Source organism: Anarhichas minor, unplaced genomic scaffold, assembly GCF_050575085.1.
Source record: "Anarhichas minor isolate MPS153535 unplaced genomic scaffold, ASM5057508v1 ptg000004l, whole genome shotgun sequence".
NCBI lineage: Eukaryota > Metazoa > Chordata > Actinopteri > Perciformes > Anarhichadidae > Anarhichas > Anarhichas minor.
In genome coordinates, this window is record NW_027466450.1 from 12,783,330 (window position 1) to 12,808,371 (window position 25,042).

General features: G+C 42.9%; 1 protein-coding gene across 1 annotated transcript in view; it reads right to left on the reverse strand.

The window, feature by feature from the left end:
- The window catches only part of LOC142969630 (fibronectin-like), a 32,521-nt gene that overhangs the window by 2,977 nt on the left and 4,502 nt on the right, over nt 1-25,042 (reverse strand). The window contains exons 9-45 of the mRNA XM_076109628.1: nt 24,772-24,948; nt 21,124-21,279; nt 20,596-20,724; nt 20,259-20,402; nt 17,023-17,144; nt 16,702-16,870; nt 16,148-16,333; nt 15,802-15,930; nt 15,472-15,561; nt 15,153-15,347; nt 12,062-12,340; nt 11,549-11,812; nt 11,023-11,117; nt 10,460-10,628; nt 10,215-10,301; nt 9,704-9,895; nt 8,752-9,024; nt 8,031-8,145; nt 7,832-7,908; nt 7,653-7,742; nt 7,195-7,461; nt 6,962-7,078; nt 6,593-6,757; nt 6,328-6,483; nt 6,087-6,200; nt 5,697-5,966; nt 5,312-5,523; nt 4,828-4,915; nt 4,431-4,616; nt 4,239-4,328; nt 3,816-4,007; nt 3,608-3,697; nt 2,546-2,654; nt 2,150-2,369; nt 1,621-1,791; nt 1,390-1,528; nt 952-1,119 (exon numbers count right to left, since the gene is read on the reverse strand). Of these exons, the coding sequence (XP_075965743.1) occupies nt 952-1,119; nt 1,390-1,528; nt 1,621-1,791; nt 2,150-2,369; nt 2,546-2,654; nt 3,608-3,697; nt 3,816-4,007; nt 4,239-4,328; nt 4,431-4,616; nt 4,828-4,915; nt 5,312-5,523; nt 5,697-5,966; nt 6,087-6,200; nt 6,328-6,483; nt 6,593-6,757; nt 6,962-7,078; nt 7,195-7,461; nt 7,653-7,742; nt 7,832-7,908; nt 8,031-8,145; nt 8,752-9,024; nt 9,704-9,895; nt 10,215-10,301; nt 10,460-10,628; nt 11,023-11,117; nt 11,549-11,812; nt 12,062-12,340; nt 15,153-15,347; nt 15,472-15,561; nt 15,802-15,930; nt 16,148-16,333; nt 16,702-16,870; nt 17,023-17,144; nt 20,259-20,402; nt 20,596-20,724; nt 21,124-21,279; nt 24,772-24,948 (5,892 nt within the window). The remainder of the gene's footprint in view (nt 1-951; nt 1,120-1,389; nt 1,529-1,620; nt 1,792-2,149; nt 2,370-2,545; nt 2,655-3,607; nt 3,698-3,815; nt 4,008-4,238; nt 4,329-4,430; nt 4,617-4,827; nt 4,916-5,311; nt 5,524-5,696; nt 5,967-6,086; nt 6,201-6,327; nt 6,484-6,592; nt 6,758-6,961; nt 7,079-7,194; nt 7,462-7,652; nt 7,743-7,831; nt 7,909-8,030; nt 8,146-8,751; nt 9,025-9,703; nt 9,896-10,214; nt 10,302-10,459; nt 10,629-11,022; nt 11,118-11,548; nt 11,813-12,061; nt 12,341-15,152; nt 15,348-15,471; nt 15,562-15,801; nt 15,931-16,147; nt 16,334-16,701; nt 16,871-17,022; nt 17,145-20,258; nt 20,403-20,595; nt 20,725-21,123; nt 21,280-24,771; nt 24,949-25,042) is intronic.

A 25,042-nucleotide genomic window follows, 5' to 3' on the forward strand; every position in this document is an offset into this window, starting at 1 on the left:
AAGAAGTAGCGAGCGAGGGACAACAAAGGTAGCAAGGTAGTGAGAAGAGAAAAGCAAGAGGACAGCATGGAGAAGGTGGAAGATTGCATTGAAATGGCAAAGATGGGAAAGAGCAAAGAGTGAGTGAAGTGGATATGTGAGAGAAGATCATTTGACAACATTTCCAAAAGTCTAACTTTTTCTCTTCACACGGCGGACAAAGATTCACAGAAACAGATTTTCAAATGTACAATCTCTGTAAAACAAGCATAAAACACAATCTCCAAAATACATTTGTACTTCAAACAACACGTGATCACATCCTTGAAATTTGACAGAGCCCCAGTGAGTTTTACTGGTTCCCAGTTGAATACATTCATTGTCCCAGTGGGGACACACACACGCATAGACATACAGACAGTGAAATGGCACTGCACTTATGGCGAATGGATGGTGATCTCAGTTTCTGGTATTGTCGTGTTAGCTCTATGGACAATACAAAAAACTGAGACTGACGCTGGCCAGTTAGCTTAGCTTAGCTGAGGTCTGTGAGGTCTTCGCAGTTTACAGAGGCAGAGCAGGGAGACCAACATGGGCAGACTACAGACAGACTCATACATAGTAAAGAAATTATCCTCTTTATGATGAATTCATAAAATAACTTGCAGTAAATGATCTAGTTACACTGCTAAGGCTGCCCATGCCATCATTTTATTACTGTGTTGCCACACATAGAACTGTAAAATTCTATGTCTTTCCAACTGCAGCTCAGGAATTTATAAAGTACATAATGTAAAATGTATTCATTGTTTTGTGTAGCACATAACTCCAACAAGTCTGTTCAGTTTGTATCTATGATACATTGATTTTGTCTTATAAATTCCTCTTGAGTAAATCACATAGAATTATTTGATGTATAATTCCATGGTGTGTTTGCAAAGCATGCTGGGATGGGGTTATTAAGCCACTCACTGGATGAATCACATCTAAAATGGCCACTGCCCAGCCCAAGGCAGCGGCACCACAGCTTGAAGCCCGTCTCAGACATGCGCTCCCACTCTGAGCCCACCTCGTGGTACGTCTGTGTGAATGTGTCATAACACACTTCCCGGTTGGTGGAAATGGGAATGTCACCTGGAACTAAGGGATGGATACAAAAATGTGTTTAAAATTGAACCAACTGATTGGTTTACCTTGACAAAGACAGATGATACACACAATATGCTCCATCATTTGATTTTAACGTCACATTTATAATATCATATTAAAATGTTGTTATTAAAGTGTGTCGAAACAATTACTTTTCATAGTGAGATTTTATACAATTAATTCATCTTTGTGTATACATGTGGTACATAGGAATGCATATTAAACTTATTCAACTTTATTGTCAAGTGTGGACTACTGTACCAGCATTGCCAACGGTTACGACTTCCTCCAAAACCTTCTCTTTAGCCCCGCCCCTCATGGCCTCTACCACGACGTTATAGGAAGCTCCGGATGTCAAACCAACCAGTGTAGCACTGTTGGAGGTGCCAGGAAGACGCATCTATATGGAGGAAGAGAAAGTGGTTCTTACACCTCCAGCAATAGATATATGTGTGTGTGAGAGACTATGTGTGTGTGTGTGTGTGTATATACCTGGAAGCCTCTTTCCTCCAGGTGTGTAATAGGATTACAGGACACCTCATACTCTGAAGTATGAGGAACCCCAGACCAGGAGATGGTTGTGATTGTCTGTGCTTCTTGGGGCAACTCGGTTTCATTGTCAGGGAAACCAAAAGCAAAACCTGGCAGGGGACCGTCGCTCACCTACAGGATCAAACGTACAGTACGGAGATATTGTTAAGTCATAAAACCACCAAAAATGTCACATATACATTTTTATGATGGATATCGATTGACAGCTAATGCATTAGTAACTTCTGTTTAAGTTCTATATTTCTTTATAAGAATAGTTTGAAGCTATGCGTTACAGAACAGTGAGATCAGATCCGATGAGACTTTATGATTCACACCACAGTTTCGTGTGGCCAGTTATTTGTTATCAGCCACAATCCCAAACTCCAGATAATGTAAATCGAAATAATAGTGGATTAATACAACATTTTCACATTAAAATAATATCATGAGGTACATCAGATTTACAGATAATTTAAGTCTTACACACCCTGACCAAGGGTACTCTGTTTCCATCAGGGCCTGCTACAGGAATATAGATCAGAGGTTCTCTGAGAGTCGGTCTCTGGCCTTCTTTGGGTCCACTGAAGGGGCCATGAAGTCCGTTGTTGGGGCCGAGGTTCTGGAACTCAGTATAGATGTGCTGGCCCTGCTGGCCTGGTTGGTTCTGGCCACTAGTACCAGACAAGTGAACATGGTTGGTGTCAAAACTGCACACAGAAAAAAAAAAAAGAGAGGATTGAGGAAGGCATAACAACAGGAGATGTGAGTTGGAACATGAATGAACAAAAATAAGAAAGTTTAACTGCACAGATATGTAAGGTGTTTTTGGTCTTGCATTTTTGTTCTGAATCAATCATTTCATTACGATTATGCTGGTTCTTACATCTTGTCATTGAAGGACTCTGGGACATCCAGGATGTCAGTGGTGGGTCGGTGAGGAACAGGAAGCTGTGGCAGCTCGGGGACCAATAGCGGATGATCTGGAGCTGGCTCTGTTGGACAAGAGACATATGTATGCTAGCTGTTATAAGCAAGCAGGGCAAAGCAAATGTACAGATCCACCAGCTGAACTATTAGCAGGTGAACACACACACTCGTTGTGTTTCCACTTTAATAGTTATAAAATCATTTTCAATAGGATAACCAAAATAAAGATTTTGAGGGTGAAAATGCATCTAATGGATCCATACCAGCTCAGACATCTCATGCATTTGATTCCAGTGGTTACAGTCGGGACTTGGTTGTGTAGTTTATACGGCCTTTTTAGGTGGATATAATTAAATGGGATGTTTTGCTCCAAATGGGTTGTTGAATAGTGTTTACTGGCTATATGGTAATGTTATTATGAAACATAGATTTGCGGTTTGACAGCCTTTCAGCTGTTTAGTTGCAGCCCATTTTGACAACTGACCCTCTGTCTGAAGTGTAGATTTCCCCATCTTAACATCAGTCTTTAGTGTGGAAGAATATGAATGACAATCAATGTCAAGGGCTATAATGCTGTAATTCTACATTAGCAGCAGTTAGACATGAAAGCCAGTAGAGGGCAACAGTGCATAGCTCTCAAACATATAGCAATAGCAAATGATGGCAATTGTAACTTATTACCTGGACAATGGTTTTGCAAACAGAAAAAAAATTCTGCTAATATGATATAATTAAGTTATAGGGGGGAAAAAAGTGTCTGTAAGAGAAGGTATTCTTCATTGCAACAATCACGACAAATAAGCATAACCAGACCAAGTTCTCCTCCAGTGGAGACACAAGATTACCTCAACTAATTAGTGCATTTCTTGGCACAATCCCTGAATGTGGGAAACATAAAAAAGCCCATGTCGTATTTTATAGCTTTATGAAAACTTTTGGAAGCAGGACTTGATAGCAGCTAGTTTTATTATCCTACAGCACCAGTATCAGAATACCATAATCTACATAATGTACTTACGTGTTCTGGCTTTGCCCACTAGAGGTGTGCTTCTTAAAGAATTCTGCAGCGCGACAATCTTAATGACATACTCGGTTATTGGTTTCAGACCTATGGACAAACACAAAAAATACAAAAAAAGTTATGAGCATTTGTTATTTGCCACAATTTGTAATCGATGCATTTGCATGTACGTATGAGTAGAGAAAATCTCATCCTCCACACTCACCATTGATAATGGCGTAGCTCTGGCCTGCATGGGGTCTGGGGATAACCTCTCGAGGCAAACCCCCGGCCTCCTCATAGGTGACATAATACCCAGTAACCCCTGGACTGCGTGATGGCTCCCAGGTGAAAGAGATGCCGTTAGGGTTCAGGGAGGTAAAGCGGATGTTGGTGGGCGGGATGACCAATGGTTTGGCTGGAAGAGACAAGTAAGAAAATACTCGTAAAAACTTAACTAAATATCTTTATTACGTTGTCGTGTAATCAAGCGGCCATCTTAATAAAAGTGGAATGTATTCCAAATTGATAAAGTCTTTTGTTGTTACCAATGTTATGTTTCTCACCGTCACGGCAAAGAAGTAACATTTCACACTCAAAGTAATGTACTCCTCTTGACTGACACTGTAGGCTAGAAATGAATGGTTACCCGTGGTGGCAGTGAGTGTGAGAGGTGCGCTGCGTGCGTTCCCTTTCAGTGTATAGATGTTGATCTTGTAGTTGGTGCCTGGCTCCAGACCTGAAGTGAAGACAGAGAGACAGGTTAGTGAGGGGTTACAGCTGTGGGTTTACACTACATCTTTGTGGAGGTAAATGCTTGTGCATTGTCATGTCTGTGTACCTGTAAGAACGAAGGAGCGGGAGTCAGGGCCAGTGGTCCTTTGAATGGGTATGTAGCCTGTAGAGGAGGTGGTGGGAGTGGCCTCAACCAGGAAGCCAGAGATGGTTTCCGTCTTGGAGCGCCATGTCAGGGTGATGGAAGAGTCGTTAACGTCAGAGATACGAACGCGACGAGGGGGGCTGATATCTTGAGGGAGACGAGGAAAGAGAGAGAAAGTAAGGGAGAGAAGGACCGAAACCAGGAGGGTTTATAAAGTTGGGATAAACTCGAGAATGGCTTTTTGCACAACACAAGACATTCCATAACAACGTTACAATAATGCCATCGCTCTGTATACATGCATCAAAAGGATCCATTCATTTCTCAGAATTTCACAATTTCTATGTTACAAACTCACTCTCCAGGGTGGTGATCTCTCCTTGGACTGGCCTGCTGGTCAGAGAGTTTTTCAAGGCATAAACATGGACTTCATAGGCAGTTGCAATCTAAGGGAGACGGAGAAAAAAACACTTCAGTCTCTCACAGTGTTGTGCAGTTTAATTATGCTGTCTGCAGCTACAAACATAACTTTTAGTGCATGTGTGCTCACAGGTATGCAAGTCTGCCTGTGTGTGTGTTTGCATTACATTTTGTAAACACTGCACGTTTTTTTAGATCTGCTTTTGTTGCAAGGTAATGGAGTTTCAAGACGGAGAACATTCACTGTGACGGACGTCTCTACTAGTCCATATTCATACTCTACTAACTAATAACACAGATGGAAACCAATGGGTATCTGGAAGGTGGGGAACCACCTTTAAACTAGTTTAAAATTGATGTTAATGTAGAAAGTACTGCACTAAAGAACAGTCCCCCGTTCAGACTCACAGAGCCACACTCACCATGAGTCCAGAGATGTGCGCCTGTGTGGCGTCTGGAGCCAAGTTGATCTCCTTGGTAGGACCGCTCTTGTTCTTTGGGTTCACCACCACACGGTAGCCTGTGAGGCCCGTTAGGCCAGTAAGTCGGTTTTCCTGACCCGGCACAGCCCAGCGCATGGTGAAAGAGGTAGGGCTAACCTGGGAGAACTGGAGGTTGGTGGGGGGTGAGATGGCTGTGGGGGGGGGAAAGAAGATATAAACGAGGATTAGACAGAGACAGTACTCACAGTATCGGCAGACGGAGGTGCTCATTGAATACTGTCAAGTCAGAATAAAGGATAGTCACCTTATCTGCATCACATTTTTCACTGTTGTTATTACATATAGAGCTAATTTACTTCCGTACCTGTAGCTTGTATCCCGACCAGTGGTGTGCTGGCTGTGTCATCATGCACAGCAATGACCTTCACTGTGTATTCAGTGCCGGGTTGCAGACCATAGATAATAGTAGACTCAGCATCTCCTCGAGGAGCAGGGCGCAGCTCTCTCTCCCCCTCCTCCGAACTGGAATACAAGACCCGATAAGATGTGACGATTCCCTCAGGACTGTCCCAGGTGATCCGCAGTGAGGAGGAGTCGATGTCTGAGAAGGTCAGGTCCTTGGGACGGTCTACATCTTAAAAAGGTGATGAGAGCAGAGAGAAGGGTGGCAAGGTAGTGGAGTTAGAGACGTAGGTGGAGAGGTCAAGAGGTACAATATTTAACAAATATCTTTCTAGAAAGTGTAAACCCTTACTTGTTAAAGCATTCACCACCACAGGAGAGCTCTCTCCATTTTGTCCAAGAGCATATACACTCAAAACATACTCTACTGTGGGCATCAGTCCAGAGAACGTAATCTCTGTCTGGTCTGGAAAAAGATATAAAAAACAGGGAAGAGAGAGACATTAGAAGCCAGAACAAATTTAAATCTAGTCAAGCTTTGAAATACAGATGAACACTAAATACTGGAGTATTTGGAGTATCAAACCCCGTACCTGGAGCCACCACCTCAGTGAAAGACTGCCCCTGTCCATTTCTGGGGACCCCAGTCACCCTGTATCCCTTAATTGGACCCTGGGCAGGGCTCCACCTCACTGTGACACTGTTGTCATTCACTTCCATCACCTCCATTCCAGAGGGAGAGTCGACACCTAGAAGAGGAGGAAGGAGGGATGAAGGGGAGAAAGCTGTGAGTGGAAATATGTGGAAGCAGGATAATAACTAAAAATGGGTGACTTATGTCTCTCAGAGGGTGTGTACCTGTCTTGTGCATGACATAGATTGGAGTGCTGGAAGCGGGGCTGTCTCCTCTACCAGTCACAGCGTAGACAGTGACCGTGTAGTCAGTACCAGGCGTCAGGTTAGTGATTGTGGCAGTGGACTGAGAGCCAGGCACTGTGAACTCCTTAGGATTACTGTGACCTCCTGGATAAAGAATGATAAGTGTTTGAGAAACCAACAGTTGAATACTCAATAGACTGACGAACTGATACAGTGACAGGAAACACCAAACGCAAATACATTTCCATAAATAAACACTGTATGAACTAGAATTTTAAAAAAACATTCTGAGAAGAGTTTCCTGGCACAAAAAAAGAAATGCATCTTAAGCCATTAATACTAGCTCACCACTCTCTCCATGAGTGATCCTGTAGTAGCGCACAGTGACAGGTGGAGCATCCCAGCGGACGGTGATGCTGGTGGGGGAGGAGTCGAGGACTTCCAGGTCTGTGGGAGCATCAGAGACTGGAGAGAGAGAGAGAGAGAGAGAGTGAAGAGCCGGAAATAACAAAATTAGTGAACAACATATATGATGATAATGATAACATGGTGAGTAACCGGAAGAAATCAGGATTTCATACTCGTCTTCTGTTTCCCGTTGAGCGGCAGGCTCTCTTTGGACCTGCTCACTGCGTAGATGTTGACCAAGTATTCTGTGTCAGCAGTGAGTCCTGTCAGGGTGAAGTGGTTCCTGGACGGGGGCAGCCTCTCGTCCTTGGCCCTCCCGCCGCTGACCATCTGGAAACGCATACGGTAACCTGTGATTTTGCTCTGGGGAGCGAGCCAGTGGATGGTAAAGGAGTTGGTGAAAATCTCAGAGAAACGCAGGCCGACTGGGGAATCCAGAGCTGAAAAAAAGGTCGGGAGATACAGAGAAGGATGCATGAAGGTCCTCCTTCAAAAGCCATCAAAACATTTTTTTTTAAAAGATCACCTAAATAATAACATTTACAGCATCTGCACCATGAAAAAGAAGCTGTTTGATGCCATTTCTGGACTGATTTACCCCTGTTGTTAAATTAGATCATGTTAGACTCACCTGTTTGCTGGGTGCCGACAAGGGGCGAGCTCTCTCTCTGCTCATACACACACACCACGCTCACCAGATACTCTGTGTTAGGCAGCAAGTCTGTGGACAGTGAAAAATACGTAAATACAAATGTAGTCATTTGTGTGCCTGTGTGTTGCTGTGCATTTGTTGTTTTTGCTGTAACTTACTCCTTAGCACCACGTTGTTACTCCTGCCGTCTGCACTGGTTTCTGTAATGTCATCTTCATCGTCAATGGGATGATACCTGAATAATAAGGGGACCAACAGAGGGGTCACTTGTGTTGCTTTGTTACATGTGGGTGTAGTAAAAAAATAAAAGATAAAACCTGAATCAGAAATAAGTATTTTTTATGTTGCTTCTCGTACCTGATGAGGAAGTTGTTGATGTCAGCTGTGTTAGGGACAACGGGAGGGACCCAGGTGACTTGCATGCTGTCTGGCCCAATCTGGCCAAAGCCCAAATTAGTGGGTGCTGGTACAGCTATTGAAAAGAGAGAGCAGCTTGGTTCAGAGTGTGTTCAAAAGGTACAAGTGGTGCGCAAATAAAAAAGGGGGCAAGAGAATTGCAATAGTTTTATGAAAGCGTGAGGAAGGAAATAAGAAAGAAACAACAAAATAATGAAAACTAGACTAAACTAGAAAATAATTCACACCATTTAGGGGAAGAGTCTGTGTCAGTGTAAATCCATCTGAAGTTTTACGACATCTTAAAAGTTAGAGAACAAGCAGCGTTTGCATTGGAGGGCAAAATGAGCCTCAGTATGATTAAACCCCAAAACTAAAACCAGATGGTCCTCACATACACAAGGGGATTATTATACTGACAACGCAACATGCCAATTACATCAGCAACTTAAAAGGTTTGCTTTAATAAGTAATGTCTCAGGCTTAACAACAACCTTATTACATTATATAACTCAATGTGATTTGTGACTCCCTCCTTGGAGACTAAGGTCACACTATCTATCTATAGTTCTAGTATTCGTATTTATGACTGAAGGGCTCCTCCAATAAGAACACGCATGTATGTATTGTTAATGGTATTAGTAGTAGAAGAAGAAGTGTTCTTTGATTCAGGGAATCTTACAGGTCTGCTGAGTGACTGTGCTGGGCTCGCTCTCGCCGTTCTCCGTCACAGTGATCACACTAATGTCATAGTCGATACCGGGTTCCAGTCCGTAGACAGTGTATTGGCCGGTCGTTGACAGAACCATGTCTTCAAAGATGGGTACACTCTCGCCGGCTGCCACCACCGTGATCCTGTAACCGGTGATGGCTGTCGTGTTGAGCGGAGACCAGCGGAGGCTGATCGTGGTGTCGCTCACGTCCTTGAAGGTGAGGTCCGTCAGCTTTGGGACTTCTGGGTGGGGTGGATAGAGGATTGGAGGGAAAGGAAGTAGAAGGGAGAAGAAAGTAAAGAGAGAAGACAACAGAAACGCCAAACAAACGACAGGCGGAAGTGAAGGGGAGGGGTTGGACATAGGGGAAACCAACAGACAACAAAAGGACAGCAGTGGTCAGGGCAAGCAATATAAACTGTCTACTTCCAATAGGGTGAGATATTCAACATATCACACCCATGGAAGAGCTAATGCAAAGCTGATTTTCCATTTATATATTAACATCTCCTGAGGTTTCATCTGTTATTCAATGAAACGACTCCATTGAGAAATCGTAATATATAAATGAGCAATATAGCATTAGTGTTGCAAAACAGTCCTACTGCTGTTTTGGACAGTCCTTTAGCTACTGGTGCTAAGTTAGAGCAGTGATGCTAACACAGGGGATATGTTAAATGTTGAAAGCTATTGTGTTATTTTAACATATAAACTTTCAACATATGTTATTTACAAATGGGGACAGTTTGCTCTTACTGGCCACACAAACGTTTCCCTTATACAATTATCATGAGAATCAGAACAGACTCCCTGAAATGATGGTTCATTTTGCTTTCGCATGTTAAATATCCATACCTCATGGTCTTAAAAAAAAAAAAAAAACATTAAAACTCCAGGATTATGGGCTGAGCTCTCACTCACCTGGTGTAATGGTAGTTGATATCGGAGTGCTCTCCATATCGTCCTTAACAGTAACAACACTGATGTTGTATTCCACTCCTGGACTGAGATTCTCCAGGGTGCAGGAGTTCTTACCAGCCTCCACAAACTCCTCCACACCATTTCCTTGCTGCCCTTTGGTGGGAGTGCATGTCACTCTGTAGCCGGTGATGTCTTAGAGCAAGGGAGGAAAAAAAGAAGGAAGATTTACATGGCGTGGAAAATGAGAAAAATAAATGATGCATCAATGAGGAACAATAAGATGCTGACATTTATACTTTGGCATTTCAATGACATTTTGCAAATGTCACAGCTAAGAGCTGTTTCAATCAAACTGGACTCACTGACGGATTGATTGATTTAATCAAAAACACACAAAAGAGGCACACTATTAAGCTGTTTGGATTGATTGATATGATGAAGTGTTAAATGTGGCTGAATATTTTGTGTTTCAAGCGCACCTGAATATGTAGGTGTGTGTGTGTGTGTGTACCTGGTATACTGGCTCCGTTCCATTGGACTGTGAGGTCTCCGGTGCCTGGGTTGGACTGCAGGTTGAGGTCAGTAGGAGGAGACAGAGCTGGAAACAAAGAAGAAAAACCGGTTTCAGAGGAGAAGAAAAGTGTAAAAGAATCAAAGAGAAGAGACGTTGGTGGAACAAACAAAACAGCAGGCAATAAAAGGGAAAAGACCAGAATGAAAAGGTGATGGATTCAATATTCATTGGTTTATTCTTACGTGTGACAATACGGTGTGTGATTGGGGTTCCCTGCTCGTGGCCGTTTATAACTGGCTGGACGCTGTAGGTGTACTCCACTCCCGGAGTCAGACCAGAAACGTAAATACTTCCTGAGTCAGAGGTCACATCTCTGGGGGCTTCTCCGCCCTGACTGGGACGTACCGTCAGCTGAAAGATAAATGCACACAGTGTCAGAGAGACGGCGGAGAGCGGGACATGGACTGGGGGTACAGGAGGTGAAGGTCAGAGGTCAATGGTTTCCCAAGAACATGTAAGGCAGTAGAACATTCTCATCTCTGGTGCGACATATTCTAACCAAACAGATTTGAACCCTGAGGTCTGTAGTTTCCATGTTATGTAACTCCAATGGGGCCTACACTTAACCAAGAATAACTGGAGTGCCCTTTCCACAGCAAACGGAAGGAAACTATTTGCATCTGAAGACGATCACACGATCCAGTTGTTCATTTTATGGGAAAGAATAGGAAACATCAGATTTATAAATTTGTGGGTGGTGGGATATTAAAACATGTTGTATGTTATATATTAGCAGTGAGTGTACCTTGTATCCAATGTGGGGAACTGGAGTCCAGGAGATAACAATGGAGGTGTCAGTCACATCAGTGCTGAAATTAGGAGCGTTGCCCATTGGCAGATCTACAAACAAGGAGAGTAAAAGTGTGTTTTGATCAGTTTTTGAGTCATAGTATATCAAGATATAAGCACCAGTGTGAAGATTTACATATGAGTGCATACATATTCAGAAGATTGCACTTTCCACTCAGTTGCATCCATAACGCCAGTGTCCTCTACTCATCTTAAATGACTAATTTTGGTCAAAACCTTTACAATTATTCTTCTTATTTATTATAAGCTGACCATTGCCAATTTTTTTGTGGGTATTCTACATGACACATGTAAGATAATTACTTTAAAATTGTTAAACATTTAAAAAACGCACCCTCACTTTGTCAAACAAATATTCCACCCATCCAACCGTAACTCTGATTCTAAAACACATGCAGCCTTTGAGCATATACAGTGACCACACTGCTTTATACTCATTTGTATATGCATCAGACACTCACTAGTGGTAAACACAGCAGCCTCTCCAACACTCAGGGTATTCTCTTGCTCTGCGTGTAGCATAGCGGTGTACTCGGTATCAGGCCTGAGGTTGAGGAGGGTGTACTGAGAAAGGCGGGCAGGCAGGCGCAGCTGTTTGGGGTTAGAGCCCTCCACGGTGAGGAAGAGACGGTAGCCAGTGATTTTGGCACGAGGGGCAAACCACAACATCACAGCACTGTCCTCGGTCACATTCTTGAAATGGATATCAGTGGGAGCATCAGGCTCTAAAAAAAAAAAGACATTAATAGATTAGATGTTAGATGTGGACCGTTTGATTTAAAGAAGGAAACATTTTGTGAGGACCGTAGTAGTGGAGCTTGCACATGTTTTAGCTCATAGGGTAAAACTTGCATATATCCACAGAGACACTTGTTTCAATTCGTTTCACAGTGGTTTGAAAATCAACTTGCAGAGACGGATTTTTGCATGTGTAGTCATTTCCCTGAAGACCCGAGGGCATCCGTCATACTCACTAGTGGTTTGCTCCCCAATAAGTGGTAAACTCTCCTCTCCATTGTGAATGGTGTAGACGTTGAAGCGGTACAGTGTTCCAGACTGGAGGTTTGACACTTCGATGTAGGAGTTTTGACTGACGGGCAGAGTCATCTCCCTCTGTGGAGAACCAGACTCATCGACAGGGACGGCGGTGACCCGGTAACCGGACACGGCGCTGGCTGGGCTGGTCCAGGTCAGAACGATTTTGTTATCTGACACCTCGAAGAACTGCAGATCTGTGGGAGAGGAAACTTCTTCTGTTGACAGGAAGAGAAAAACATTGCATTAAAAGTTTGTATCTATTTAGAGAAATAACTCCTCAGTGTTTTAGTGCAATTCAATCTCTTGACAGTCACTTTTGTAACACCAAAACAAGTGTTTAGGTAAATATTAGCCCATAAACCGTGCGCATTTGTAGGTACAGTAGATAGAGTGGCTCTTTAAAGGTCATACCAATACAAAAGTATGAGCTGGTGGTAGAGATTAAAACAAAAACATGAGCACAATACAAACATATGGAAGCAAGTGTGGACTTCAAAGAAGTAAAAAAAGCCCCACATATTAAGGATTGCTTCTTCAGCATCCATCCAAATGGTCTTAACTCTGCCTGACACTCTCTTTCTCACACACACACACAAAAACAACCTGACCCAGTCTTTTACCTGGCAGTGAATCTCCAGCAGTGTTGACCTGTACAAAGATAGGCTCGCTCTCCAGGCTGTCCTCCACAGAGTAGATACTGATGTTGTACAACATCCCAGGTAGAAGGTCGCTCAGACTCACAGATGTTGCCGTGTCAGGGAGAGTCAGCTCCGTGCTTTCACCTTCCAGTGATGGCGTGTAGACGACACGATAGCCTGCATGGAGGAAGAGACCACGCGGTTCATTGTGGGTACGGGACTGTCACAGATGGACAGATGGACACAAATTAGCAACAGAATGAGGATAGATTTTGGCTGTGACGTGTGCTATAACATACCAGTGATGGGAGCCAGTGGTTTTTCCCAGCTGATCACCATGGAAGTTTCTCCCACCTCCTCCACTTCATGCTCAATGGGAGCATCGGGTGCTATGGAACAAATGGGGTATAAGTGAGAGAAGGGAAATTACAACCACAGCCTTTTTTTTTAACTGGACCACTTGATTTATAGTCCCCTGGCACATGTTCATTAGGCCGCTTGCAGGTCTGGGATTCAAGACAACATTTCAGTCTAGCAGCTGTAATTTTTCTGAGAACGGGAAAGAACATCAGAGAAGAGAGACGGGAATATAAACTGGGAGAAAGCGCGTGCATGTGTATACTAACCAGTGGTTTGTGAAGTAGTTAAAATGAGGTTGTCATCTCTGCCATCTGTAACCTCATAGACGTTAATAGTGTACTTCCTCCCAGGTAGAAGCTCAATAATGTTCACTGAGGTAGCTGTATGGGGCAGGTCTGATGGGAAGAAAATGACATTGGTTTTAATACATTGAAAAGCAGCTAAATAAAGATATTTTATTCTCTGACTAAGAGCAGTCTGTCTTGGTAAAATTTCCATTATTTTGAAATCAGGCCAAAATAGAATACACAATATGATTGCGGACATCGATACAAACCCTACTGTATATTTGTGAATGTATTTATGTTTGTATAAGTGTATCTCTGCACTTACCAAGCACCAGGGGTTGTCCAGTTCCTTGTGCATTCTCACTGAGCTCATACTCTACTCTAAAACCAGAAACTGTGTCGGAGGCGGAAACCCAGGAGATGACAAAGCTGTTGGAGGTAATTTCGGTCACCGACTCTGAGATGTCAACCACAGATGAAGGTGGAGTGGTCTCGCCTTGTGATGTCGCCACTACAGGAAAAACAGAGACGGAATATAGGAGAGTTGGTTACTTGCTGCCTCTGAGATCAGAACTGGCAACACTGTCCAGGAAATGTTATTAAACCTCAGTGAGGAGATTCTGGTTGAATAAATGTTACATTAAAAAGGAAAAAATAAAGCACAAAAAATTGATATTTTATAATGTTGCAAGCACATTTCCAGAGCCCGTGTTCCAAATCATCTTTCATATTTATTTTGCGATCCATAATTGGTGGTAAAGTCAAAGCACGTGAGCTCATGGCTGTATTTTTTAATCTTGGAGATGATTAAAAAACACAATTAAAAAGTAGCTCATGTCATTCAACGCATTTTCTGTTATATTACAGATCATCAGAGTCCACACTGGTTTAATCACTTGTCATACTGTACATCTACAGAGTTCACTTGTCTGTCCGAAGATGGCAGCACACACTCAGTCTCATCCAAGTCATGTATCTTTATCCCATCACACAGACTGTACAAACAAGCACACACAGACACACACTTTTCCAGTCAAGCAGAATAAGAGTAGAACAGCTGCGAACTCAGTGACTCCTCTTTCTATTGGAAAACTCTTTACTTCCAGTATTAAGAATTGGAAACTTCCACATAGATCAGTGACTAGGCCACAGGATGACTTGCAGCATTCTGGAAGGTGCCCTTATTACGACATTACGACATATGAACATACAGCAGAGCAGGGGAGGGGGGGCGGGGACACAGGATATCTTCCTAAGAGAATATAACATATTACTCTATCTTTGGGCTTATCGTTTTCATAGTGTCTGGAGGGCTGTGGGTGCTTTCAAAAGGGCCAGCAATTTTCCCTCAGGAGATGCAATTCAACCTCTTGAGAGTCACTTTTTTAACACCAAAACAATTGTTTGGGTAAATATTAGCCCATACACCGTGCGCATTTGTAAGTATACAGTGGCTCCTTAGAGGCTGTACCAGTAAACAGACAAAGGTTTGAGCTGGTGGTAGAGATTAAAACAAAAACCCGAGCAATTAAAACCTAAATATTGACATATGGAAGCCAGTGTGGACTTCAAAGAAGTTAAAGAAAACCCACATATTAAGGAACGCTTCTTCAGGCATCCATCCAAATGGTATTAACTCTGCCTGACACTCTCTCTTCCTAACACAAGCACAAAAACAACCTGACTCAGGGTTTCCAAATAACAATTAGGTCCCCTTTGTTTTACACATCTCAGTCTTTTACCTGGCAGTGAATCTCCAGCAGTGTTGACCTGTACAAAGATAGGCTCGCTCTCCAGGCTGTCCTCCACAGAGTAGATACTGATGTTGTACAACTTCCCAGGTAGAAGGTCGCTCAGAGTCACAGATGTTGCCGTGTCAGGGAGAGTCAGCTCCGTGCTTTCACCTTCCAGTGATGGCGTGTAGACGACACGATAGCCTGCATGGAGGAAGAGACCACGCGGTTCATTGTGGGTACGGGACTGTCACAGATGAATAGGTGCGGGTTCAAATTAGCAACAGAATGAGGATAGATTTTGGCTGTGACGTGTGCTATAACATACCAGTGATGGGAGCCAGTGGTTTTTCCCAGCTGATCACCATGGAAGTTTCTCCAACCTCCTCCACTTCATGCTCAATGGGAGCATCGGGTGCTATGGAACAAATGGGGTATAAGTGTGAGAAGGGAAATTAAAACCACAGCCTTTTTTTTTTTTAACTGGACCACTTGATTTATAGTCCCCTGGCACATGTTCATTAGGCCGCTTGCAGGTCTGGGATTCAAGACAACATTTCAGTCTAGCAGCTGTAATTTTTCTGAGAACGGGAAAGAACATCAGAGAAGAGAGACGGGAATATAAACTGGGAGAAAGCGCGTGCATGTGCATACTAACCAGTGGTTTGTGAAGTAGTTAGAATGAGGTTGTCATCTCTGCCATCTGTAACCTCATAGACGTTAATAGTGTACTTCCTCCCAGGTAGAAGCTCAATAATGTTCACTGAGGTAGCTGTATGGGGCAGGTCTGATGGGAAGAAAATGACATTGGTTTTAATACATTGAAAAGCAGCTAAATAAAGATATTTTATTCTCTGACTAAGAGCAGTCTGTCTTGGTAAAATTTCCATTATTTTGAAATCAGGCCAAAATAGAATACACAATATGATTGCGGACATCGATACAAACCCTACTGTATATTTGTGAATGTATTTATGTTTGTATAAGTGTATCTCTGCACTTACCAAGCACCAGGGGTTGTCCAGTTCCTTGTGCATTCTCACTGAGCTCATACTCTACTCTAAAACCAGAAACTGTGTCGGAGGCGGAAACCCAGGAGATGACAAAGCTGTTGGAGGTAATTTCGGTCACCGACTCTGAGATGTCAACCACAGGCGAAGGTGGAGTGGTCTCACCTTGTGATGTCGCCACTACAGGAAAAACAGAGACGGAATATAGGAGAGTTGGTTACTTGCTGCCTCTGAGATCAGAACTGGCAACACTGTCCAGGAAATGTTATTAAACCTCAGTGAGGAGATTCTGGTTGAATAAAAGTTACATTAAAAAGGAGCCAAACAGAATAAAAAAATAAAGCACAAAAAGTTGCCTTCATAATATTGCAAGCACATTTCCAGAGCCCCGTGTTCCAAATTATCTTTCATATTTATTTTGCAAACCAGTGCGCACATTAAGCAGAGATCTGCAGAAAAAAAAATACCCATGCCTAAACTGTAAAAGTAGCCAAATAAACTGCCAATACAGGTGTTTAAACAGTGATCTGTCAACTCCTTCCACTCACGTGATCCATAGTTGGTGGTAAAGTCAAAGCGCGTGAGCTCTTGGCGTCCAAACCGCAACACGCTGATTAGCTGACCCTCGTAGGTGATGCCCGGCTTCAGACCAGAGATGGTGTAAGAGTTCAGGTGGCCAGGGATCATCACCTCTCTCCATGGGTTAGGAGTGTTTTTCTGGAAAATGTGATGTAGAATGTCAGAAAAAAAAAAAAAAAAGAGATGCAAGAGTATTTTAAAGCTTTGCATGCAGATATGTCGATAGAGGTTGCGGTTGCATCAGAACCATCATTTCTTTGTTAACTGTGAAGCTCAATCAGAAGACTCACCACTCTCCACTTGAGGATGTACTGGGTGATGTGAGCAGATTGTGGGGCGTTCCACTGGATAGGGTGGGAGTTGGGTTGGTTTCCAGATTCAGTTATGATCACCTGGACGGGACGATTACCACCTGGGAGAGAGCGAAAGATCAGAGACAGAACAGACGAGGAGTTTCACTTTCTATTGGAGAGTAAAGATACCATCATAATGTGATATTGTGCATTTTCAATGTTGAACACATCGTATATCTTTAGCATCTAACATGGCGAGATACTGGCTATTCTACAATCCGAGAAATTTGCAGTGTTACATATTCCACCTCAACAGTGAGTACGAGTGAGTGCGCAGCAGTGTTTTCCTGAACAGAACACAGAAAGAGAAGGAAAACTAGCACGTCGCTGCGAGATTCCAGCCCAGATTTCAACAGCTGGAGGAGAGAAACCTTTGACTCTACTTTCTCGTCTCTTTAAACCTTCTCCATGTCATAAGTTTTAGAAAACACTTGCAGAAGTATCACACAAAGGGATATGATGCATTTTTACAAACAGCGAGCATGCAGGAAAAGAAAGTATGCTGAAACAAGAAAAATAGTTGGAAGCAACAAAGAAGCTGCCAAGCCGATAACACAAAATCACGGAATTTATTGCGCTGTTTCAGTCCTAGAAACGTGGGTTTGGCTGTTTAACTGAGCTCCTTGAACGTAGGTACACGCTGCCAAACAACATTTAACAAGTGACAAATAACGACTATGCACGTTTGTTGGTGGATTCTTTGGAAAACCTTGCGGTGGTGAGTTTTGTCGCCGACATGAGCTTCAACATGTGTATTGTGTCATTAGTGCATCTGACAGCACATTGACTAAAGTTGGGTTCTGTATTGCAAAAAGTGGCGGTCCAGGCTTAAGAGTAACTTAGCAGAGAAAGAAAAAAAGATATCAGCAGAAGCTCAAAAATGTTGGATCTTTACTGGTTTCGGAAGTGAACGTAGGATATCAAGTCATCTTTAATGTAAACAGAAGTCATGTGGCAAGCAGATTCCTGACATAAGCTGTGCTGATAGAAACTGGTAGCTTCTATAAAGAACCGAGGTTTTCTAACCACTTTTCCAAATAGCAGACCTGTAATCAAAGTTTCTGAGCAAGTGGCTCGGTTAACCAGAAGTTGCTAGCAGATACACAAACCTCAAAAACAATCTGGGACCAATTACTGCCTATTACAGACCCACAGGCCACTGGCGAGGGTAAGGGTTACATAGAATCAGATGTGGGACGCAAATGAAAACGGATGCACACTTGCAGTGGATAAACTGCATGTACACACACACGCACACGATCTCCCAGCAAAATGCACACACGTACAAGCACGCGCACGTTCATGCAGACATCCCCTTTACTTTGCACACACAGACACAACATTAATTCTTGATACAGACAAGAGGCACAGCGAGGTGGTGATAAGGACCACAGCAAAGGGAAGCAATGTTGAGAGTCACCCTAACAATAAGAAATACCCCAAAAAGATTAAAGATTAAATTACACTCCAGACAAGAGATAAACGCAGAGGGCAGGAAAGAAAACAAACTTTTTTTTTTTTTCAGAAGATCGTATCAATGTGGTTCTAAATCTGAGACTTGTGAAAACCCTTAAAAAGATCCGTCACTGGGATTTTCCATTTTTACCTTTTATGGTGTTTTCCCCAGTAAGCCAACTGACTCTGAGTCTGGATTTGACTCTTGCTGCCCTTAAATCTTAGCACGCTGTATTTTACACACACACACACACACACACACACACACACACACACACACACACACACACACACACACACACACACACACACACACACACACACACACACACACACACACACACACACACACACACACACACACACACACACACACACACACACACACACACACACACACACACACACACACACACACACACACACACACACACACACACACACACACACACACACACAGTTGCTATTATAGCCACTTATGGAGGACTAGTGCCCTACATTTTGTGTCTCCCGACAACCTGCTTCACACACAGGGCAAATAAGTAATAGTTCAAATGTTCCTTTACACAAGACTTGTCAAACCTCAAGTTCTGTCTCCGCTAGCATAGCTTCACAGCCTCGCTTATTTTAAAATGTAATAGCAAACACACAACATAAAAGCCCATCGTACCGTACAAGTGCATCACTATTTTAAGAATCAGGGGCAATGGGAAAGGAATGGGAACAACATTACATGCCAAACGAGGTGAAGAACGTGGTTAGCTATAATGACAAAGGGGGCAGAATACTAAAAGGTAAACAACAAATGCCTGTGAAGGAGAAAACTTAAAGTCAAGAAAGAACTGTGTGAAAGCTTTATTTTGCAAAACGTTGGTGTGCAGTGTTGCCGACTAGCCCAGCTTGGTTTCCAGTCAGCAGGAATGAGGTAACTTAACCATCACGGCTGCATAATGTTGTGTAATGAAGCATGACTTTATTCTATATAATGCTGACTAAGTGCTTAAACTCTAAGACACGATGTTCAATTTAAAGTGATTGCTAAAATCCACAAAACTGTTGTTCAACAGGCTTTAAATGTGTGCATGTGGTAGGCGTGTGTGTGTGTGTGTGGGGGGGGGGGGGGGGGGTATATACACACGCACGTGCACTGTGATGTTTTGTACAGCTGTGGCAACAGCACAGGGGATGTACCACATGCTAGGAAGAACAAAGGCTCAAAGTAGGGGGTGCATCTGTTAAAGAGGAAATCACACCCCCTCCCATCGCTGTCTGTTTCACATCAAAGTCAAGGGCCTCATTTTCAAGGTGACTTAAACAAATACATTTCCCTGCAGGAGATGGCGCGTAATTTGTTGGCTCATATTACCATCACTTTCTGCAGATTACGTTTTGACAGCTACCGCTAACATTTCATCCTTTTACCCTGTACAATACCAGAATTCATACTAGGCATCAATCTGGCTGTACTATTTAAAAAGACCCAAAGCCTTACCGACACTAAAATTAGATGGTGAGAGGTGCAACCAAGTCTGAAACAGCAGTCAACATCATAAAATAGTACCAGGGACTGAGACAGGTTCAGGAGTCAAAAAAGATACGTCAAAGGCACAGCTTCTATAGACTTGGCAACATTTCTCAGTGGTGACAAATGTATATTGTCTTACAGTATATACACAATATCACTACATTGCTGAACCCTAATGTGTTTAACATCTTACCGGGGTAGGACTGCTGGGGCTCGCAGCTGAGCTCTCCGACGCCATTGCCATAGCAATAGCACTTGTACATGACTCCTTGGATGACTTTATCCCAAGACTCCCCAATCTTATAGAAGGCTCTCGACTCCGGCTCCTGGCACTGATCTGAGGACAGAGTCATAAAACCAGATGGTGTAACAGGGACCACACAATACAGTTCGGGCAGCTGGCAATAATGGTGCATATCTATCTGTGGAAGTGATGGAAACAGAATTATTAATGAAAATTTGCAATTGCAATTTTCTAACCGAATTTGGACGGTGAAATCGGCTAAATGATTGTAACAAGGTAAACTCACCAACGGCATCACACTTCCAGCGACCACGGCCCTGTCCAAAGCAGGTGCAGTTCATCGTGTAGCCCTCCTCATGTTGTTTAGTGAAGGTTTGGTTCACCTCATAGGTCAGACTATCCACAATACACTGGTCTGCAACAGACAAACAAACACAGATATATGCATTGGCATGCAGGAGAAAAGTCAAAATGTAACTTCTTTTCGAAGTACCTCACTGCTTTTGCACAGCTGCTCTTCTGAACTGTGTGTGTGTGTGTGTGTGTGTGTGTGTGTGTATGTGTGTTTGTAGGTGTGCGTCTCTGTGATGCAGGTGCAGCTGAAGCCCCATAAAGCGCAGGTGTGCAGCCTCGCTTTTTAACCTTTTGGCAGGAGAGTGGTTTTGTCACCTGTGACCTTTCACCTCTTCACTCAGAGTATTCTAATATCACTCTCTAATTATTACAGACAAAAACACCGCCACGTCAGCCACCTGTTCTTCCTCTATGTAACCTATTCCATCTCTCGCTGCAACACACACACACAAACACAAACCTTTAAGCTGGGAGTAAGCAACACAACTCCATTCTCCTCTGCCATTGCCGACGCAGGTACATCGCATCATGTGACCCAGAACATCGTGCCGTTTGTCCCACTGCTCTCCCATGCGGTACATCACCCCTTCACTGGTCGTACACACTTCTTCATGGTCTAGAAGACACAGAAGGACAACAACAAAAAAGTTACAAAAGCCCATGCAAATATGTTGTGTTCTTGATTCACTTCAGCTCAAAATCAAGTTTGGACTTTGGGGAAAAACTGGAACAATAAACTCATACTTAAGTTGAAAACACAAAACCACCAAATACGACACACAAAATAATCAGATGCAAAGACATGCTAGGAAACACATCATACATCTTGTTAGTAACGCAAGCAGTGCATACCGACATTGAGATAAAAACACACACAATTCACTATGATGAATGATCTTCCTTGGAGATTCTACCCTACAATTACTGCACAAGGTCGTAGAGAGGATACAGCCAACACAGAACACCTGTGTCCATAGAAAAGAAGAAGATTTTCCTGGATTGGAAGCCGGACACGGCTGTCTCATGTCCTTGTGTATATGAATGGCTGTGTGTGTGTTCACCATATGTTCTCCCGTAATTAAAAGAGCGAGTAGTTTTTAATTCAGGAAAGATAGAAACCTGCATAGGTCTTTCTGCTTAAACTGCAAGCCTGGTGCATGAATGAACGTTCGACACTCCATACAGGGGGGGGGAGGTGGAGGTAGAGATAAAGGGCAGATATATTGTCTTCAAGCCCAGCCCAAACTTGTCTTAGGCATGCAGAGTCTGGACCAGAGCCAGACCATCTGGTTCCTTGGACTAAAGATCATTTGGACTTGGTTTGGTGGCTATGCAACAAAGCTGTGGCTTGGGGCAGAAATACAGGGGCCGGAGATTTTTATGGACATGGTAGGGAATAGTCAAGTACCCAGGCGGTGGTTTTTGATGTGCAGTAGCCAGGCCTGGGGCTCAAGCTACTTTAGCATTTGAATGATCCAAGTAGCGGCTGGTGAACAAGGTTACAAGGTTATTTTATTGTCATTGTACATTCATTATATTGTAAATGTCTCTTTAATTGCCGGCCAGGGCTTCTCCTGTGCTATCAGTATGGCTTAAAATGATTGGAGACAATGTCTGGATGCGTTTTCACCCCACCCTTCCCAGTTGTAGCTAGAGGGTGACCTGCTGCTTTTCCCAACGTAAAATCTGTTCTCCAAGCATGGAACGGCTTCAATCTGTTCCAAAAGGTCTGAATGTATTTGGCATCAACTCAATGATCTCTTTAAAACCAGTCGATATTTTCTTATGGTAATTGAACTACTCTTTTTAATGACTCTGAAAGGGGCCATTTAAAACTTAACTGGTGGTTTGGACATTGCTTTGCAGCCAGGGACAATTTCCTCCAGGCAAAACCGATCACTGCTTGATGGTATGACAGGAGATTCCAGCTGAGATGCAGAGGAAAAACCAAAGCTCTGGTGATCTTGTTGAAGAGGGGCCGATACAAATAATTATAGTCTTATTTTTCAATTGTTTTTGAGGTAGAGAGAAAACAGCTGATCTAAGAATGTTAAATGGTGCAGTTTGCATAATGGTGGTGGAGACAGAGCCCCTACCATCCCAAGAGCACATGACAGACACCAGATCAGCCTGTCCAGACTCTCCCCGGAGGACTGCCACAGGTGGAGCAGAAGGGGCTCCAGACTATTACTGTTCTTTAAAACACCGCCATTAACAGCTCAAGTACCATGTTTGTTTTGACAATCCCTGTGAAGCCATTAATGTCAATATCAAAGACCCCCTGCTGCTTTGATGGCTGGACTGATTGTAACACAGACAACCCGCTCTGGCACTGGCTAAAGGGCATAACGGAGGTTTTTTCCCCCTCTTTGAATCTCGAGAGGGTGTTGTTAACAACAGGGTGTCGGTCCCAGGATTGAAGTAGGCAAATAAAAAGGAATTCTGGAGAAAATTGTAGCTTTGAAAAAACCCAAGAAATCAGCACAATCTATTATCCCATCACTTGCGATGTGCTCGCTAAGTACAACATAAAACAAGGATTATTATTCTATAGGCTGTCCACATGCACCCGTGTTAACTCTAAACCTCTGCACACAACCAAATCCTTTGACTTCAGAGCAGAGTTAAAAAAAAGTTTGTACTTCCTAAAATGCTCGCCTATTTGTCTTGCCACGCTGCATTAACAAACTACAAACGATAAGTTGTTACGAGATAAAATGAATCCAGCGCTGCATTTTTCTTAGAATTCAAAGACTGCTTTATGTCAGATAAGTCTTCTAGATGTTTCCACATCTTACAGACTGCTGCCAAACAGACTATTCCATCTTCTGACCGTCTACTTTGATGTAGAAAGCAGTAAGAAGGATTTTTTTCTTTAAAGCAGAGCTAATCTTCCTTCCTATTTGAGGATATTGTTTTACATCCGTCTGTACACACTAAATTCGAGCAATGCCTGAGATAAACCTCAGTGCTCGTCTACAATCATGTTAGCTAGCCGGGATCTCGGACATTCACAGCAATGCCTAAGAAGTCCCATTTGTTGTGACTACGCAGCTGTGTTTGTATCAACTAGCTTTGGCATTACTCAACATGACTATGTGTTGTTGTTTTTTTATAAATTAGACTATCAGGCATCTCATTCAGACATCAACATGCATTCGCCTGATATCTAAAGAAGTGTCTCTCTTTGTTAAATGGCATGTCGGTATCATCATTACCATATCATTACTCCTTCACAGACATTAGTGCAGTGTTAATTACCCCCTAGTGTGTCAGCCTCTTTTGTTACCTGTGGAGACCTAATTGACACCTAAACAACACAACAACACATTTCTCACTAGGCAGTGACTTCAATGCGAGTTTGGCTACGCTATAAATAAATAAAGGTGTAAGAACTGTAAATTAGATGTCTGCGCCATCAGCCCCGACTCCTTTTTAACATCAATCTGATAATAGCTTTTATGTAAATTAAATAAGGTTGCCATTCAAATCTTTTAATTGCCAAAGAATAGTGTTATTACAAAGGCTGTGCGCCGATTCAGACTGGGCGGAGATACATTTTACTTAAGAGTAGGAGGGATATTGTAATTAGCTGTGCTAATCACATTAGTGGCCCCTATGGCGAGAAAACAAACATTTTGGAAACTAATGTGTGTGAAAAATAGTTTTTAAAGTTATTTTTGTTTTGTTTCCTTTTTTTTAAACGGACATTTGAATGATATTTTAAAATGTCATCTATAATAGTGTGGCCTACATGTGTCACACCACCATCTCCAGCCCCAGCATTTGGACTACATTCCAAATCCCAACTAACTAACTTTCAATACATACTGCAGCTGCCCTTACAAATGATGGATCTGTTGCATGCAGTATGCATTCAATTGGAAACATACTACTCCGCCATATATCTGCTGCGCAGAGGATTGTGGGTCAGAATAGCCGGAAAAGCATGCTAGCTTGCATACTGCAAAATGCAACCGGATGCAGTAGGACATATCTTTCTGGCATACTAAACAGTATGGTAGTAAGGGTATTGGAATGCACAGATGGAGTCTCTCTGTCCCCCTTCCTCTCTCTCCATCACGCACACACCCACATACAGACTTACCAGCCATGGGACAGAATCCAAAACGGTGTTCTCCATCATAGTCTGTTGTGGTTCCACACCACTTCATGCCATCTCTACGACCATCTGCAGTACAGTCGGTGTAGTTTCGGCCATTATAGAGGTAGGGGAACTGGCAGACAGCGCTATTCGAATTACCGCCCCGTGTTGTCACAATTACTGTTAAAAGAAAAACACAGCCGTATAAATTGTCATCACTATATAGTTATCGACATCCAACCCCCAATACAACTCCTGTTTTATACATACTACC